The sequence below is a fragment of the Euprymna scolopes genome, chromosome 45, assembly GCF_053919585.1.
Source record: "Euprymna scolopes isolate OS-2025 chromosome 45, ASM5391958v1, whole genome shotgun sequence".
In the NCBI taxonomy this organism is placed as follows: domain Eukaryota; kingdom Metazoa; phylum Mollusca; class Cephalopoda; order Sepiida; family Sepiolidae; genus Euprymna; species Euprymna scolopes.
In genome coordinates, this window is record NC_136526.1 from 48,724,133 (window position 1) to 48,745,498 (window position 21,366).

The following is a 21,366-nucleotide window of genomic DNA, read 5'->3' on the forward strand; positions in this document are numbered from 1 at the left end:
TACGGGGGAGCTGGTGCGTCGATGGGAGTGAATTTACAGTTTGGGTAGACGCCAGCTCACTTGCCCTTGGCGTTGCTCTGGCGGTCGACGGAAGGATAATAGAAGATACCTGCTGGCTTCGGCCAGAGAATGACGCCAAGCATATAAACCTAGCTGAACTCGATGCTACACTGAAAGGAGTCAATCTAGCGCTTCAGTGGCAGGCTAGAATCCTTCATATCATCACGGATTCCACGTGTGTGCATCGGTGGATGACCAATGCCTTGAACGGAAAAGCACGTCTAACAACGAAGGCGTCAGCCGAAATGTTGATCCGGAGGCGGCTTGCTACCCTAACCGAAACCACTAAGGAATACGACTTGGTCATTGATGTGACACTGGTGCAGTCCTGTTTGAATCAGGCGGATCGTCTGACCAGAGTGCCACGCCGTTGGCTAGACCTGCCAAAAGAAGTGAACGAGTCAGCACCTGTAAATTGCGCTGCAGTGGGACATAGACTCAACCCGGAGCATATTAATGATGTCCATTGTCAAAGCGGGCACCCCGGTGTAAACCGAACGCTTTACTTCGCCAGATTGGTTGACCCCTCTGTGTCTCGGAGGGCTGTGAAATCTGTTGTGGGAAGCTGCAACACCTGCCGATCGATCGACCCAGCACCTGTCTGGTGGAAGAAGGGAATACTCAGTGTGAAGCATAATTGGGATAGGATTGCGATGGACATAACGCACTACAACGGGAGGCATTTTTTGACGCTTATCGACTGTGGACCATCTAGGTTTTCATTGTGGTGGCCCCTTCGCCGGCAGGACGCGGCTGCCATTATCCATGAGTTGGAAGGTGTGTTCCTCGAGCGTGGCTCTCCTTCTGAGATACTCACCAACAATGGCCCCGCTTTTGTTAGTGAGCCGTTTAAACAGTTTGCAGATGGCTGGGGTGTCCATCTGCGTTTTCGGTGTGCCCATGTTCCCAGTGGAAATGGGATTATTGAGCGCAATCACAGAACTGTTAAGACAATCGCAGCGCAGAAGGGGTGTACAGTACCTGAAGCAGTCTATTGGTAAAACGTCACCTAAGGACGATGTTTCACCCTCCACCGCGCCAGCCAACGTGCTACATACATACCGTGTCAGGGTGAGAGGTTTGGAGAGCAGCTCACTACCCGAACCGGAGCCACCACAAAAGAACATAAAAGAAGGAGATGTCGTCTGGGTTAAAAAACCCCGAGGCCAGTGCACGACTCGCTACGGAACCGGTCATGTCACTGAAGTGATCAGCCCGCAGGCGGTGCGAGTTGATGGAGTACCTCGTCATATTAAAGACTTAAGATCAGTATTCCAAACGCAGCTGCCGCTTGACGAAGATAGTGAAATTGAATCCGTGACCAGCGACCCATCATTCTGGTTCATGACGGCTTCAACGCACAGCGACACTGAGAGTGGTAGCCTTCAAAGTACTGACCCTCCTGCTGATGATGAAGACCCGGACAGTGATACTGCGATGCTCAGCTTTAGGTTCGCCGACCTTCGTGTCACGGAAGACAGCACAGACGATGATGAAGCTCCGAATCCCCCTCTCCGAAGAAGCACTCGAAGAAAAAGGCCACCGCCTCCCTGCTCTTTCTGTGATAATGAGATCAGGGGGGAATGTGTAATAAATTGCGAACAGACGTGCTTACCTGACAAACGCTCGAGGTGTGCATTCTGCAAAGCGGGCACATCCAAAGAAAAATGGCAAGATGGCGGCGGCCGGTTAATATTGGCAAGTAATCACGCAAAATCTCGTGTTCTCTCGCACACACGAGAGTTCAGCTTAGCATAAAACGGGTCACTGTGAGCAAGAAGGGAGAAGGAAAAACGTAGTCAAGACAAAGACGACGCTTCTGACGACTGAGAAGAAAAAAGAAGAAAAAGAGCAAGAAGTAGAAGAGGAAGAAGAGAACGATACATGAGAAGACGAGGTGTGTGCGGTTTTGAGTAAATCGAAACAGACAGAAAAAAAAAACTCTGATTACAGGTTCGAGATCACCACTGTCACTAATCTTCGCCTCTTTACCTCTCCCTCTACATGTCTCCCGCGTGATTTCCTATGACTTCCACCTGAACACACCTTTTTTAACTATGGGTGCCACCTTACTTTCCCTCTCTCTCTCTCTCTCTCTCTCTCTCTCTCTCTCTCTCTCTCTCTCTCTCTCTCTCTCTCTCTCTCTTTCGCCAAACCTTGCCAGACACACACAGTAAGACTTCTGCTTGTTTGATCTTTTCCCCTTTTTATTTTTTTATTTTTCTTCTGCTAACTTTAAACAATATTTTTGATAAACAAACGTTTATTATTTAATTCGTATTACATTTAATCTTTAAGCAATAAGAATATAATCTGAACTTGCAAGGAAAACAATTCTTCACACTTAGCTAATGAACGGGCATTTTAAAAACGAGGAACAAATTAATGGTTACACCGTTTTACGATGATCCAAATTCATTGTTCTTTAGCAGTTGATTTTCTCTTTAAATAATTCGTGTTCGAATCGTGCTCTACATTTTGATTTTTTATATTTTCATATATATATTTTTTTGTTTTGCTGAATGAATTGGACACACAAAAAAGTTGTATCAATTTACTAAAGAAATCTTGACAAACAAAACAAATTTTGTGTTTTGAACACAAAAGAAAAAGAAATCATCCCGCGTTTTAGTCTTGGCTTTTATATTGAATTATCTGGAATGAAAGGTAAGATTTTCATAATACTGTTAAAAATTTCATTCAATAACTTTTTCAACAATCGCAAACATTTAAATGAGGTCAAATTATGATATGAATGTCGTAAACGGTTTCAACTAAAATCCGACTAAAATAGTGTAATATTATTTAATTTTAAGATGAGACATGATAAAAATTTGGAATTAAAAATTATTTACTATTACATAAAAACAAAACAAAACACATTTTGTGTTCAACAATATAAAAAAGACAATCGTGGCTTTTATACCAATATCTACTTCCGGTTCAAATATGACGATATTTTGTAACAAGTTTTGTCGCTTGAACACAATTTTATTTGCCCTTTTTTTTTACAGCGGATTTACCTAAACAGTTTATTTTTTATATCAATCCAATTAATAATTTGATCCTATTATTTTATATGACAGACCCGATTAAAAATCTATGAATCTTTTAACAATAAATTATATAATCCGACATTTAGATTTAAGTAAGAAAAATAAGTTCATTTTAGTATAATTTTTGGATTTTTGAACAAATAATGTCGTTTAAAAAATAATTTATTTTTTAATGTTGTCTAATGTAGAAAAGGGTGTTTTTTGTTTTGTATTTTATCATATTCATGCAATAACAGGTATTTTTGTTTGAGAAGGATGTTTTTACTGACCAATTTTTACATTTATTTTGTCTGATTTTCATAATGGTGTTGATTAGGCACCGCCAAAAATGGCCGCAAAATCAAGTTGTTGTTGTTTTTTAAAACTAAATTACATTTATTAAAATCCATTATTTCTGAGTAACTTTTTTTTTCCAGAAAGATAAAACCCTGAATTTTATTATATAGAAAACAGAATAATGTAAAACTTTTTCTACTATTTTTAATTCAATTTTAAATGTTAAATTTTCCCAAAAAGTTAACAATTGTTATTTTTTTGTCTTGCACAAAAAACGTACTTAAATATTTAAAAAAACGGGTTTTTGAAATAATTTATTTATTCATTTATTGTCTAACTAAGATTTAGGATGATTTTCTAAGAGAATATGCAAAAATATTATAATATAAGTACCTGAATTTCAAATAATTCCACTTATTCATATATGTAACTAGATATTTCGCGTCGCCGAAGAGTTCAGATCGACTCTGTTTAAAGTTTCTTTCGATGAGACGAAAACTATGGAAGACTAAACAGGCCAAAAAAACTTATTTTTCAGTGACGAAAATTTCAATGTATTATTAAGCTGAGGCTGGCCAGTACCAGATGGGTGACCATTTGTATGAGTTTGGTTTTTAATGCGTATGTGTGTGGGGGCTAGGCTCCCCAAAATGGGGGGAGGGGGCAATTTAAAGCAGAATAAAAAAAAATTATTTCAGCGCGTTTGGTCCACCGTAGTCGAAAGGCGGCAAACGTTTTCAAACGAGATCGAAAAAAATGATGCTATTTTTAACACAAAGGGCACAATATTTATCGAATTTTTTTTTTTTGTATCGATTATTCAAAGCATGCTCTGTTTAATAATGGTCATGCATTATTCGGCTCTCTAAAAAAAATTGTTAATTTATTTATCAAAAATTTTAAAATGGCTTTTTTCGTATAAATATAAAAAAAAATTTTTTTTTGTTTTGCTTAACTTAAATTAATTATTTTACTTAACATATTCACCGAATTTCACACTTCAAAACTCAAAAGCGGGATAATTAAACACAATCGAAGTTCTGATATTCAGACGTCAAAATAAGGTATGCAAACAATTTTTTTTTTTTTTTTTTTTTTAATCTATAATTCTGTCCCTTACAACAACACAATATGTTTTGTTCAGTTTCAGATGATTATTTTAAGCATATTTGTTCCCACTTCAAAACAAGGGGGGTTTTGTAAGCAAAAAAATATATATATATAAATATCGTTTATGAAAAATAAGTACACTGTTATAAAGTTCATTCTTCTCCTAATAATCGCTGAAAATTTCGTATTGATCGGATAATTACCTGATTTTTGGTAGATTTTTAAAAAGACGGTCCGTCAAAAAGTACTGACCTGCCCCCCCAGTTTTGGCGGTGCCTAGTGTTGATTATTATAGCTGAGGGGCGGACTTTTACACACCAGATTTATATTTAATTTATAAAATTCCAAAATATGTTTGTAAAACTGTGTGTTATAATTAGTTTTATTATTAAATTCACTAACGATTATACTTTGGTTTTACTCTCTCTCTCTCTCTCTCTCTCTCTCTATATATATATATATATATATATATATATATATATTAGAACTTGAAGGATATATATATATGTATATATATACATACATATATATATATATATATATATATATATATATATATATATATATATATATATATATATATATTAGAACTTGAAGGATATATATATATATGTATATATACATACATACATACATACATATATATATATATATATATATATATATATATATATATATTAGAACTTGAAGGATATATATATATGTATATATATATACATACATACATATATATATATATATATATATATATATATGTATATTAGAACTTGAAGGATATATATATATATATATATATATATATATATATATATATGTGTGTGTGTGCGTGTGTGTGTGTATTAGATTGATTTTTGATTGAAACTGTAGAAAAATTACTAAAAAGACTAAATGCATCAAACCAAAATAACCCAAATCAAAAAAAAGAAAAAAAGAAAAAAATTGAAAATAGTTGACCAGGATTTGTTTACTACCCCCATCTCCAAATTCCTTACCTTCCAAATCTCCTGGCTTATTTTTTATATCAATCCAATAAATAATTTAATCCGGTAATCTTATATGAAAGACCCGATTAAAAATATGTGAATCTTTGATTAACAAAATTAAAACTAATGTTATTTCAGTTCTTTTTACAAGAGAGACACGATTTATCAAGGCTCGAAGACCACTAGAGGATAAGGCTTAATGAATATAAGATAGGGTAGAATAGTAATCGCTAATGGTGTAGATTGGGTAGAATTTGTATTATTTATGGGGACGGCTAAACAAGAACTTGTTTACATAGAACTTGAAGGCTACAATATTGTAATTAGCCAGGAGCAGTTCTTAATTATAATTAGAATCCGGCACATGTACATAATAGTTGATAGTAGTTGTAGCTAGTCACATGTTTATTGTGAAAGTTTTGCAAGAGAGGACTTTAGATTGGAGCTCAGACGAGCACTTGCCATGATAATAATGATAGAGTTTAGAGGCTTGCAACGTTTCTTTTGTGGGAGAGAGGTTTCAGAGAAAAGTTTTGACTTTTATCATTGCAAGATAAGCCATGCCAAGAAGCTCAATTGTGGAAACATTACTCCATTTTAGGGCATAACTTGTTATACAGATAGAGGATGGCATCAATACTTAGATACCTACTGGAGCAGTAGAGTGATCCAACCATTTTTCCTACTAAAGTGCACACCAAGCCCATTCAAGAGGTAAGTCTGCGTTTCCACAATTTTCGCCAAAGCACTTTTTATAAAAACATTGAAAGGAAACTGCCATCTCTTGCAAATTAAGCTATCATCTAGTTGGGGGACAGGAAGTGGAATTAAAAAATAAAACGTGCCAAACTAAAAGCGAAGCCTAATAATACCTTTCACACTAATTTATGAATATCAAACTTGACATACTCTTGATTTTGGGAAACGGGTCATAGCTGATGTTTGTTTTCAGAACTCTAAATACTTTTGCCTTAGACATATCCAAATATTAAGCAAATCTTGCCCACTTACATAACAGACTTGTGCAACAGACACGCATCTCTCAACAAAGTAAGCTGAAGAGAGCCATAATGTGAACCTTCAAATAATAATGGTAGATTCAAATAAGTTTGAGAGGAGCAATATCTTCAACTCTATTAACCACTTTCATGCGAGTCTTCCAAATGATGCCTCTCATCACTGTTAACAAGATCAGAAACAGTTGTCTTCTAACCCTAACTCCATCAGATGTTGCAGCCAAATTGCTACAAACATTGATTCCTCTCACACACTAGTTTAGTCATTAACTTAAAATGTATAAACCCCAAATTTCTTGCCTAAATCACGTTCCAAATTTCACCCTAATGTGAACCTTTTAAATTATATCAGATTTAAATAAGGTCAGGACAAGCAAATTCCCCTGCCTTGTAGAGCACACATACAAGTTTTTCAGATCATACAGCTCATCGCCACTTGCAATGTTTAAATCAATTTTCCAAGCTCATCAGGCGATGGAATCCAATTGCTAAGAACAGTGATAGGTTCCAGATTCTTTATGCAAGCCATGATATTGCAAGGACATGGGCGACGGATAGATGTCTTGGTCAGATAAACAAGGATGAGAGAAGATGATGCATGCTCAGGAATGAGGGTATGTTGACACTTGGTCAAGAAAAAACAGATATCCATAAAATTCTGTCTATCAGAAAAATAATGTTTTACCGAAAAGAAAATATAAAGTAGCTTTGGTTTCTATCTGTTGATATGGGTCTGATAACGCAGAAAACATTGTCATTCCTTTTTTTGGAGGGGGGGGGCTGCAGTGGATCTGGTAATAGGATTTATTTAAATAAAGCAATTAAGATGAGACAATATTTTTAAGGGTTTGAAAAAATGGATCTGAAATACGTATTGAAGAGAGGCAAGTACACAAAATTTGGATTTAAAAACCAAGAAATCTTAAAAAAAAAAAAAAACCTATAAATCGAAAAAGAACTGACCATTCAGTCCTCAATATTTTAGATATCTGAATGATCGGCCACCCAGGCAGCCATAAAACAGTTATAAACTATCAGTTTGAGAAAAATAAGGGTTGATCATCACAAAGAACCTTCAGAATATATAAAGAAATAAATAGACAAATAAATAAATACATTATTGAATTTGCATATATTTGTTTGGGAGGAGAGACAAGGAGGGAGAAGGGGGAATGAGTGAGGTAGAGAGGTATGGAAAAAGAGAGAGAAAGTAAAAGGAAAAAGAGAAAGAGAAATATGGTTTGAGATAGAGAAAGAAAAGAGAGAAGGAAAACGACCGAGGAATGCAAGAGTAATCTCCAGAGGAGGAAATAATGATCTCAAAGGGATGGTCGTCAGAATTTGCATTCAATAAAAAAAAACTATTGTTTGGAAAAATATAGAGGAGTTGCTTACTAGTATCGAAGAGTATGCATCGCTCTGGGCTCCTGCCCAGTGGTCAGAAATCTCCCCAGAAAAGCTAAGTTGAAAAGCTTTTGCACCAGAATAGGAAGCTTTCTGGAGATACCTAAGTTGAAACATCTTCCATTATGAAGTTGTTCAGAATCCAGAGAATTAACTTTTTTTGTATAAAGTGTATCCTGAAGATCTTTTGAATAATTACTCTCATTTATAAAAAAAAATGATCTCATAATTATTTTTGAATTGTTTGATTTGAAAACCAGTTAATTACAACACCAACATCAGAACCAACATAGACTGCATCAAAAGAACCAGGGCATGTGCAGAAGGAATTCCACATTGAAGCATCTGATGAGGAAGGGCCAGCCCAAGGTCCAAAAATAAAAAAAGTATTGCCATACTGATATAGTGCCATAAGCATCAGAGTGGTAGTTCCAATGACAGGTGAGTGTCTGGCAACATTTTGAAGAGTCCATCACTAGATGAAGATAAAAGGGACTTAGGGTCTGTGTATATTTTTTTTGTCCATGTGTACGACCTCGACCCTACTGGGTTACAATGAGACTCGCAACAACTCAATTAGCAACAATATGGTACAACAATAGACAAAGGCATGACATAAGGTCTATTTTTCATTGTCAAACTGTTGACAAATAGATGAATTCACCAAGCAAAGTGAATGCAGTCGCTTAGCAACCCAAAGTGCATGTCTGATCACAAGCCTAAGCAGAAATGCCGCCTCGTTAGTGACGTACTCCAACCCAGATGCCGAAGGCTAGATTGTACATACCAGCTCCCTCTTTTCTCATCAAAACAAGCCTGAATTGATCCGTTAATAACACCTGATATAATGCTTTTCCTGACAACAGGAGCATGTCAGAGAGGTTTTCTTTGAATTTAAGCAGGATTCTCAATATCTGATGACATTCACAATAGAAGGAGCACTTTCCTCAGTGTAATGTGTGTATCTTCTGCTTTGTATAGGTACACACTTCTCAAAAGTTAGCCTTTGCTTATGCCTTCTCTCTAGAAGTCATTGTTTCTGCAATTTGTGTACACATGCAGTCTAGAAATAAAAGCTGAAGTGTGTATTGACAAATCTCAACAATTGTCATATTCTAACTGTAATCAAAAAGAATGGATATATCAGATATCACGATAGACCATGGGGGCCTTTTCAAGCCACAACAACTTCAAGATAACCCACTGCAAATATAGCAGCATATTCAACTTGAATAAAATAATCCAAAGATAGTATACAAAGATTAGATATATGTGAGAACCTCACTCCTTTCACTCTTCCCTTTAATGAAAGATTTCTGCACATCTGACTAACAGCAACTTATCCATTTTTAAGACTTTCGATCAATTTTACACTAACCATAGATCAGACTTGAACCAGACATCGACTATCTTACAAGGATTGTCATTCCAAGTAAAGGACCCCTAAAGGAAGACTCTCCTTCAGGCACAGATGTGCAAGCAAAGGACTTGTTGCAGTTGATTTACCATCTCATACACTCTGATTTTGAGAAAACTAATCTCAGCATTGCTTATTACAAATACTGTTACACCATTGGAATAGGTGGAATACTTTATTCTGGTGGAAATGCCTTGCAAAGTGATACTGCATAGAACTATATTCAACCTTATCCTGCAAGGAAAAGACTCAAATATAAGAACAGAGAATCGATGATAAAAGCCAACACTAATGATTACATCAAGTAAAGTTGAAGGACCCCAAACTCTTCCCGGTCAATTCTAGCAACCAAGTAGGGGTTTGTATAAAGATTTATCCACAAGCAGAATTGTGCACCAAAGCCATCTTCTGATAAAACAGCCCTAAGTAGCTATGATGCACCTTATCGAAGGTAGCTATGATCCACTCTATTTATTACTTTGGGTTCAGTGTCCACTCTATAATCAAGCATATGAATTGTCCTCCACAATTTTGCTTGGGGCTAATAACGCTAGCTAAAACAAGCTGCAGATGATTTAAGCATTGTCAATGATTGATAATGGTCTAACCACTCTCCAGCATCTTTGGTTTTGCTTAACAGCCTCGGGCTGCCCATGGTAAACTACTTGGGGGTTGTTTCTTTGCTAAACCCCGACTTGAATAAAATTTCATTTCAAATTGTTTTCAATATGATCATACTTATCGAGAAACTTTTCAAATAAAACATCTCATTACTTCGATTTGTACAACTAGATAATCAACTAAATTGATCCAAATGTTCCAATGTCCTGCTGAGATAATTGTTCAAGAAGAAACTAACCGATTCAATGAAGAGAAATAAACTCATCATGGCTATTAGGTGCATAAACCCTGATGAAACGAAATGCCTTACATTTTATGATAACACCGAGAATGCAGTCTTCTTTCTAGATCCATGTAGCATGGGTCACACAACACATCAAATGCAAATAATATCAAATAACAAAAAACGTCTGATATTCATAAATTATACATCTAATACAGACAAATTAATCTCCTATTTCTGCAAATCTGCTCCATCTATATATATAAAAGTGAAAATGTATATATGTATGTATGTGTGTTCGCTTTTTCTCGATGTCTACAAAAGACTTTTTTCAGAGAAGTGATCGCTTTTTAATCCCATAGAAATCGTAATATCTCAGAGTTAACTACGGAGCTCGCCTGTCTATTTAAATTTCTCGACTTCGGGAAGATAAATATTCAACATTTGCCGCATGTGGGTTAGTCTTTTTCCTATAACATCTTGGGGGGGGGGAAATCCCACAGTAAATGAAATACTAATGCCGCACTCAAACTTGACCTCATTAACTCATTAAAACGGGCACCTGCAAAATCCAAGTAATTAAATAAATTCAAACATGTTTCCGTTAGTATCTCGCGGTGGGGCAATGGTTAACGTCGCATGTTTTTTTTTTTTCACAACTTTGCCTCAACGGTTCGGGTTCGATCCTCATACAACATTTTTTTATTTTAACCCCCCATCCCCCGGAGTTTTCACACACACCTCCAAACACCTGGGCAATGCTGGGTTCCCCTCACTAGTCTACAATAAAATCCACCAGGCATGTTTGAAAGTTGAACACATGCCTGACGAAGGGAAACATCCCGATATCTAGGATCACGGTCACACCACTTGACCCCCTGATGCAAATAACATCATTTTACATATAAAATATTGTGTAAGAAAAAAACATATATAAATATATGCATGGTTATACCGATACACATGAATTGGAACAACAAAATGAAACTGTATAGCTGGTTCTCAAGTTGCGTTATTCTGAATCTATTGGTCAAAAAGATGATCAACTAGACAAATCTAGATCTAGAACCATGTTATAATCTCCTGCTGAGACAATCGTTCAATAAATACTCATAAAATACCCGATTTAACAAAGAAAAGCTCAACATGGCTAATAGGTATATAAATATGATGAAAGAAAATGCTTTACCTTTTATGATAACAAATCGATAATGCAGATTTCTTTTTGGATTCATGTAGCACGAGTCACACAACACATTAAATGCAAATAATATCAAGTAACAAACAAATGTCCGAGATTAATAAATAATGCATCTGAAACAGCAAAATTAATTTCCTATTTCTGTAAATCTGCTCTATCTAAAATAAAATCCACCACGTACGTTTGAAAGTTGGACACGTTCCAGATGAAGAGAAGACACTCTGAAATCTAGCATAACGGTTACACTTCATGTTGTACACTTCATGTTGTACATGACGCAAGTAAGATCGCAAGTAAGATTATCTCATGTGTGATATATTGTATAAGAAAAAACATGTACTGTTATGTATATATATATATATATATATATATATATATATATATATATATATATACATATGAATTGGAACAATAAAATGAAACTGCATAACTGGTTTCACAATTATAGTTGCATTACTCAGACTTTAGTCGTGTTCTGCCTTCTTAAATGTCTTCTTATATACACATTGAACAATGCTTCAAGCGATTATCACTTAGTGTGTATAAACTGATTGCTATAGCCATAGAAAAATCTTCGACTTGGGAAAATGATCAAGGTTGGATTTCACATTAATTTCCTAAAACGCCTTAAATCCTATACTTTTTCAACTATTTTTATCGTTTGAAAGTAGGACACATGCCAATACAATAAAATCCACTATGAATGAATCAGTTCTTTCGAGATCTGTCTTCTCGCAAACGTCACACTCTATACAAGCTCTTTTCAACTGCTGACCGACCCCAAAAAAAAGAAACGACTCACAATCTTTGTTTCGGCTTGACTTTTTATATCCGTCGGGCGAACCCAATTGTCGCAGTAATGCGAGTATTGCTCACAGACGTTTTTCTTTGTAGTCTAACAGTCCCAGGTTCGCTCCCCAATGCAGACACGCACTACTCATACTTTTGTGGCTTTTGCGTCACACCATGCAAGTTTGAAATTTGGACATGTGTCAGATGAAGAGAAGACACTCTAAAATCTAGCATAATGGTTACACTACCTGACAACATGACACAAGTAAGATTATCTTATGTGTGAGATATTGTATAAGAAAAAACATGTATTGTTATATATATATATATATATATATATATATATCTACACATGAACTGGAATAATAAAATGAAACTGCATAACTAGTTTCACAATTGTAGTTGCATTAATCAGACTTTAGTCGTGTTCTGCCTTCTTAAATGTCTTCTTATATACACATTGAACAATGCTTCAAGTAACCTGCTTTAACCTATTATCACTTAATCTGACTGGTGCTACCAGATCAGGCTTCCTATTGGATTTCTGAGACGAAATGCACCTACATCGATTTCTGTTTTTGTTTTCTATTCTCTCTTGTAAAACTTAATTATGTTCTACAAAAACAATATAAAATCAACAGCCCCTTCCCCTTCCCCTTCCCCCTTCTTTCTTTTTCCTTTCCTACTTCCTGGTCCTGGATATGAGGTCCTGGATATGACCTTAAACTATATCCAGTGTGGAGCCACCCTTTAATTTCCATTGCTCCCAGGTCCACTCTGACCCGGAGTGGTAGTACCTGTTAGGGTTCCAACTATGGGTTAAATAGAAACCGACTTGAAAACAACAAACATATTCTATTAAAGAATTTTTCTTCAAAATCTTTGGATTTGGCATTAAATAACCCGAAAAGGGTTGATATGCCGTAAAACAAAAACAACCAACCAACCAACCAACACTTAGTCTGAGATAGACTAATTGCCATAGCAAGAGAAAAGTTTTCGACTTAGGAAAATGATCGAGGGTTTGCTTTCACATTAATTTCCTCAAACGCGTTAAATCCAATACTTTTTCAACTATTTTTACCATGAGAAGAAATCGATTGTTAGATTCAAAGTAATACTGATGAAAATAAAGATCATTGAAGAAATTTAAATAAGTGTAAAAATAATTAAAATGGAATTGCATGGGGAGGAAAATATATATTAACACTTCATGTTTTTCTTTTTATTGTTAAAATAAATTATAATTGGCTCTATAATATGCCTAAACTAACATTTCTATTGATTAGTTCTGTGTTAATGGATGCAATTTTTTTCTAAAATATCTCTAACTTCAACAGAAAAATTATTTACAGTTTGTTTTTTTTTTCAGCTAAATCAATATTGAAAATAATAAATCAATTAATATTGAAAATAATAAATCAATCAATATTGAAAATAATAAACAAACAGAATATGAATGTCAATACTTAAACATTAATTTTTTATTTGCAGATGTTTCTGTTTGAACGCCTTTGCTAAAATTGAATTGATCATGAGGGATGTAGTGTGATATGAATTGAATGGGCATATCAATAAGACTTCCTTCCCTAAAAGACGCTATAAAAAACCTGAAATCAAGAGGAAAGGGCAGTCGAGTTCTTGGACCCAAATTGTACAGGTAGGACTATAGAATGTTATACGAATTCTAAGAATTATTTTCTAATTAAACGAAAAATTGAAGGAAGTGAGGGTTCTCCTTTGATTTATATTAGTAGAGAGAATACAGAAATCTAAGATAAAATATAAATTACGATTTCGGTTTCGGATACATTTAGAAGAGAAATCAATAACAAAAAGACAAGAAACCATTGAAAACAAACATACTATACCTCTACCGTAAATATTTAAGTGGTTTGAAGTACAGCGTTTATAAATATGTTTAAACATGGTGGTCGGTAAATTCTCTGTAGCTTTTTTAACTATCATAGTGTGGAAGAAAATATTTATTAACACTTCATTTTTTTCTTTCCATTATTATTATTACATTATAAAGTATACTTCACTCTAAAATATGCACTAACCAACATCTTTATCGACTGAGTTTGCATCAGTGGATACAATTATTTTTCAAAAATATCTCATAACTTTAACAGATCTTTGTTTTAGACAAGAAAATAAAAGGAAACAGAAAGGATAATGGATCTTATTTTGCATTAATCTCGTGTGTACTATACCTCTACCGTAAATATTTACATGTTTTGAGGTATAGCATTTATAAATATGTTTAAACATGGTGATCGGTATATTCTCTGTAGCTTTTTTGACTATTATAGAAGCACGTGTGGAAGAAAATATTTATTAACACTTCATTTTTTTCTTTCCATTATTAAAATAAAGTATTATTCACTCTATAATATGTCCTAACCAACATCTTATGTGTACTATACCTCTACCCCAAATATTTAACCCTAACCCTATACCTCTACCGTAAATATTTACATGTTTTGAGGTACAGCATTTATAAATATGTTTAAACATGGTGATCGGTAAATTCTCTGTAGCTTTTTTTACTATTATAGAAGCATGTGTGGAAGAAAATATTCATTAACACTTCATTTTTTTTCTTTCCATTATTGTTATTACATTATAAAGTATAATTCACTCTACAATATGTTCTAACCAACATCTTTATCGACTGAGTTTGCATCAGTGGATACAATTTTTTTTCTAAAATATATCAGTGGATACAATATATAGTGGATACAATATTTTTCTAGTGGATACAATATATAGTGGATACAATTTTTTTCTAGTGGATACAATATATAGTGGATACAATTATTTTTCTAAAATATATCATAACTTTAACAGAAAAATTAATTTAGAGTGCTTTTAGCTAAATCAAATTGTACAGGTAGGACTATAGAATGTTATACGAATTCTAAGAATTATTTTCTAATTAAACAAAAATTTGAAGGAAGTGAGGGTTTTCCTTTGATTTATATTGGTAGGGAGAATACAGAAATCTTAGATAAAATATAAATTACGATTTCGGTTTTGGATACATTTAGAAGAGAAATCAATAATAAAAAGACAAGAAACTATTGAAAACAGACATAAGCAAATGACATAAACCCACATTCCATAGATTAACAAGGTTTGGATCTAGACACTGCAATATACTTACACATATAGAGTGGGCCGACATCTTGTTTTAGACAAGAAAATAAAAGGAAACAAAGGATAATGGATCTTATTTTGCATTAATCTCGTGTGTACTACCCTAAATATTTAAGTGGTTTGAGGTACAGCATTTATAAATATGTTTAAACATTGTGGTGGCGAAATTCTCTGTAGCCTTTTTTAACTATCATAATGTGGAAGAAAATATTTATTAACACTTCATTTTTTTTTCTTTCCATTATTATTATTACATTATAAAATATGTCCTAACAAACATCTTTATCGACTGAGTTTGCATCAGTGGATACAATTATTTTTCTAAAATATATCATAACTTGAACAGAAAAATTAATTTAGAGTGCTTTTAGCTAAATCAAGTAACATTGAAAGTAATACTGAATATAAAAAGCACTGAAGAAATTTTAATAAGTGTAAAAAGAATTAAAATGGAATCACGTGGGAAGGAAAATATATTAAATATTTCTGTTTATTATTAAAATAAAGTATAATTGGCTCTATAATATGTCCTAACCAACATCTCTATTGACTGGTCAACAGATACAATTATTTTTTGGAAATATCTACATGTAAAAAGAATTAAAATGGTTTCACAATTATAGTTGCATTAATCAGACTTTAGTCATGTTCTGCCTTCTTAAGTGTAAAAATCATTAAAATGGAATTGCTTGGGAAGGAAAATATATATTAACACATCATGTTTTTATGTTTATTATTAAAATAAAGTATAATTGGCTCTATAATATGTCCTAACCAACATCTCTATTGACTGGTCCTGTGTCAACGGATACAATTATTTTTTCTAAAATATCTCTTAAGGAAAAATTAATTTACCGTTTTTTAAAGCTAAATCAATTAATATTGAAAATAATAAACAAATCGAATGTGGGAAGGAAAATATATTAAATATTTCTGTTTATTATTAAAATAAAGCATAATTGGCTCTATAATGTCCTAACCAACATCTCTATTGACTGGTCAACGGATACAATTATTTTTTCGAAAATATCTACATTTAGATATTTACAGTCTTTTTAAAGCTAAATCAATTAGCATTGAAAATAATGAACAAATCGAATGTGGGAAGGAAAATATATTAAATATTTCTGTTTATTATTAAAATAAAGTATAATTGGCTCTATAATGTCCTAAACAACATCTCTATTGACTGGTCAACAGATACAATTATTTTTTGGAAATATCTACATGTAAAAAGAATTAAAATGGTTTCACAATTATAGTTGCATTAATCAGACTTTAGTCATGTTCTGCCTTCTTAAATGTTTTCTTATATACACATTGAACAATGCTTCAAGCGACCTGCCTTAATCTATTATCACTTAGTCTGGGATAAACTGATTGCTATAGCCAGAGAAAAATTTTTGACTTAGGAAAATGATCAAGGGTTAGATTTCACATTAATTTCCTCAAACGCCTTAAATCCAATACTTTTTCAACTATTTTTATCATGAGAAGAAATCGATTGTTAGATTCAAAGTAATACTGATGAAAATAAAGAGCACTGAAGAAATTTAAATAAGTGTAAAAAGAATTAAAATGGAATTGCTTGGGGAGGAAAATATATATTAACACTTCATGTTTTTATGTTTATTATTAAAATAAAGTATAATTGGCTCTATTATATGTCCTAACCAACATCTCTATTGACTGGTCCTGTGTCAACGGATACAATTATTTTTTTCTAAAATATCTCTTCAGGAAAAATTAATTTAACGTTTTTTAAAGCTAAATCAATTAATATTGAAAATAATAAACAAACCGAATGTGAATATGAAAACTAAAACATTATTTTTTTTATTTGCAGATGTTCCTGCTTGAACGCTTTTTCGAGATTTGAATGGATCATTACTTTCTTTAGGATTTGCAAGTGAAAAGATGTATTCTTGTGAAGTATGTGAACGTCCTTGTCTTGCTAAATCAAAGTTAGTAGTACATATGAGAACTCATACTGGGGAAAAACCATATTCTTGTGAAATATGTGGATATTCTTGTGCTGTTAAATCAAGTTTAATGAGACATATGAGAATACACACTGGTGAAAAAAAGAAAAGTGAAAAGTCATATTCTTGTAATGTATGTGAATATTCCTCTGCAGAAAAAAGTAAATTACTTAGACATATTAGAACTCACACTGGTGAAAAGCCATATTCTTGTGAGGTTTGTGAATATTCTTGTTCTCTTAAATACAACTTATTGACACATATGAAAACTCACACTGGCGAAAAACCGTATTCTTGTGAAATATGTGGATATTCTAGTTTTTATAAATCACATTTAGTTATGCATATGAGAATTCACACCGGTGAAAAGCCATATTCTTGTAATGTATGTGAATATTCCTCTGCTGAAAAAAGTAAATTACTTAGACATATTAGAATTCACACTGGTGAGAAACCATATTCTTGTGAGGTTTGTGAATATTCTTGTTCTGTTAAATACAACTTAGTGACACACATGAAAACTCACACTGGCGAAAAATTGTATTCTTGTGAAATATGTGGATATTCTTGTTTTGCTAAATCACATTTTGACACGCATATGAGAATTCACACAGGTGAAAAGCCATATTCTTGTGATATATGTGAATATTCTTTTTCTTTTAAATCAAGTTTAGTTACACATATGAGAAATCACACTGGGGAAAAACCATATTCGTGTAAATTGTGTAAATATTCTTCTTCTCAAAAATCATCTTTAATGAGACATATGAGAACTCACACTGGTGAAAAACCATATTCTTGCCAAGTATGTAAATATTCTTCTAATGATCGCTCAAATTTAGTGACTCATATGAGAACTCATACTGGCGTTAGACCATATTCTTGTGAGTTATGTGCATATTCTGCTATTAATAAATCGAATTTAGTGATCCATATGAGAATTCACACCGGTGAAAAGCCATATTCTTGTGAAAAATGTGAATATTCTTGTTCTGTTAAATCAAGTTTAGTGAAACATCAGAAAACTCACAGATCTACAAGAAAATCTCTTTCAAAAGTTACTTCATGCATTAAATAACCTAAAATGGTTAATATAACACAAAACAACTAAACAAACACAATATATATTCGAAAATTTTATGAACTGTTATTATCTTCAGAAATGTGTTAAACTGAAACAATTACCAACAAAAGTAAATAAATAAAAAAAAAATGATTTTATCATTTTCCTAATATTTAAAGTTTTCAAGTTTATCTTTAAATTCTATTCAAAATAAATATCTTCTAATACCAACACCTGCCTGCCATCTACTATTGTATTTTTAAATGACACAAAATCTGTTTATATACTGTAAAATAAAACAACAAAATGAGACAATGAATAAAAAATTTGAGACATAAAAACTTTTCCAAAATTACTGGATTAAACATTAAATAACTACAAAATGTTGAATATTCCATAGGACAAAGCAAGCAAACCATCACTTGTAATATTTGTGGATCGTCTTTTATTCAGAAACACCTTCGTTTAACACATGACAAAATCTACTGAAGATAAGTTACATTACTTGATCAATTAATAGCAAATATATGCGAAAATATTTTTCTGGATTGTGCGCCCCATGTTTTAGCTAATAAAATATCTTAATTCTATAACCAATTAGTAAAGACACGAGCGGTTAAAAGAAAAGTCAAGTGATTATAACATGATTTCCTGTACACTTACTAAAAGATCCTTATTCAGACTCCATGCATTAGGTTAAAGAAAAAGAACACATTGTACGTACCTTGTGTCATAATCTAAGGAAGGGTGTAAACAGAAAGAAAAACAAAGCAAAACGAAAAGAATCCACAACTCTCACTACCTTGAGTCACTGAAAGATAATTGGTCAACAATGAATATGATTTTACATCAATTAAAATCTCAAAGCAAACTATTTTCCATTTTACCAAAAACAAATACATATTTGTCATTCTCATTTAATCATTGTGTCCATTCCATTATGTAAACATACACAAACGTATACACCGGCCTGTTATTGACTAGCATATAGATATACAAGTTTAGTGACATTGTTTGTGAATTAGCTTTAGTGACACTTATGCAAAAATCATATTTTTGTAAATTTTTTCTGTTCTTGTGAATTAGGTTCATTTAAAATATGCAAAAATAATATTTTTATGAATTGCATTTGTTTTTATGAATTAGGTTTAGGTGCATATGCAAAAATATTTTTTTAATTTGCTTTTGTTCTTGTGACTTAAGTTTATTTACACATATACAAAAATCATATTTTTATGAATTGCTTTTGTTTTTATGAATCAAGTTCAATGACATATATGCAAAAATGATATTTTTGTAAATTGCTTTTCTTGTGAAGTAAGTTTATTTACACACATGCAAATATCATATTTATATAAATTGCTTATATTCTTGTGAACTAGGTTTATTAATAAATGAAAAAAATCATATTTTTATAAATTTCTTTTGTTTTTATGAATTAGGTTTATAAACACACATTTAAAATCATATTTTTATGAATTTCTTTTGTTTTTATGAATTAGATTTATTAACACACATGAAAAATTTTTTTTTTTTAATTTCTTCTGTTTTTATGAATTTCATATTTTTATAAATTTCTTTTGTTTTTATGAATTAGGTTTATTAACACACATGTAAAAATCATATTTTCATAAATTTCTTCTGTTTTGGTGAATTAGGTTTATTAACACACATGTAAAAATCATATTTTTATAAATTTCTTCTGTTTTTATGAATTAGGTTTATTAACACACATGTAAAAATCATATTTGTATGAATTGCTTTTGTTTTTGTGAATTAGGTTTATTAACAGACATGTAAAATCATATTTTTATAAATTTCTTCTGTTTTTGTGAAAAAGGTTAATAAACACACATTTAAAATCATATTTTTATAAATTTCTTTTGTTTTTGTGAATTAGGTTTATTAACACACATTTAAAATCATATTTTTATAAATTTCTTTTGTTTTTATGAATTAGGTTTATTAACACACATGCAAAAATCATATTTTTATGAATTTCTTTTGTTTTTATGAATTAGGTTTATAAACACACATGTAAAATCATATTTTTATTAATTTTTTTTGTTTTTATAAATTAGGTTTATAAACACACATGTAAAATCATATTTTTGTTAATTTTTTTGTTTTTATGAATTAGGTTTATTAACACACATTTAAAATCATATTTTTATAAATTTCTTTTGTTCTTATGAATAATGTTTATTAACACACATGTAAAAATCATATTTTTATAAATTTCTTTTGTTTTTGTGAATTAGGTTTATTAACACACATGTAAAAATCATATTTTTATAAATTTCCTTTGTTTTTGTGAATTAGGTTTATTAACACACATGTAAAAATCATATTTTTATAAATTTCTTTTGTTTTTGTTAATAAGGTTTATAACCACACATGTAAAATCATATTTTTATAATTTTTTTTTTGTTTTTATGAATTAGGTTTATTAACACACATGCAAAAATCATATTTTTATAAAAAAATTTTGTTTTTATGAATTAGGTTTATTAACACACATGTAAAATCATATTTTTATAAATTTCTTTTGTTTTTATAAATTAGGTTTATTAACACGCATGTAAAATCATATTTTAATAAATTGCTTTTGTTTTTGTGAATTAGGTTTATTAACACACATGTAAAAATCATATTTTTATAAATTTCCTTTGTTTTTGTGAATTAGGTTTATTAACACACATGTAAAATCATATTTTAATAAATTGTTTTTTTTTGTGAATTAGGTTTATTAACACACATGAAAAAATCATATTTTTATAAATCTCTTTTGTTTTTATGTATTAGGTTTATTAACACACATGCAAAAATAATATTTTTATACATTTCTTTTGTTTTAATAAATTAGGTTTATTAACACACATGTAAAATAATATTTTTATAAATTTCTTTTGTTTTTATGTATTAGGTTTATTAACACACATGAAAAAATCATATTTTTATAAATTTCTTTTGTTTTTATAAATTAGGTTTATTAACACC

The 21,366-nt window shown here is 31.7% G+C and overlaps 1 protein-coding gene across 1 annotated transcript; it reads left to right on the plus strand.

Annotated features, from left to right (window-relative positions):
• The first annotated feature begins 2,468 nt into the window (after positions 1–2,468).
• Positions 2,469–19,794, plus strand: LOC145269556 (uncharacterized). The gene is made up of 3 exons (XM_080125307.1): positions 2,469–2,727; positions 13,654–13,819; positions 17,168–19,794. Exon 3 carries the CDS (start codon positions 17,239–17,241, stop codon positions 18,379–18,381), a length of 1,143 nt encoding a protein of 380 aa, XP_079981433.1. The 5' UTR covers positions 2,469–2,727; positions 13,654–13,819; positions 17,168–17,238; the 3' UTR covers positions 18,382–19,794.
• Positions 19,795–21,366: the final 1,572 nt, after the last annotated feature.

Excerpts from the sequence above, each read along its gene's own strand:
- LOC145269556 (XM_080125307.1), top strand. The coding sequence starts at position 17,239 with ATGTATTCTTGTGAAGTATGTGAACGTCCTTGTCTTGCTAAATCAAAG.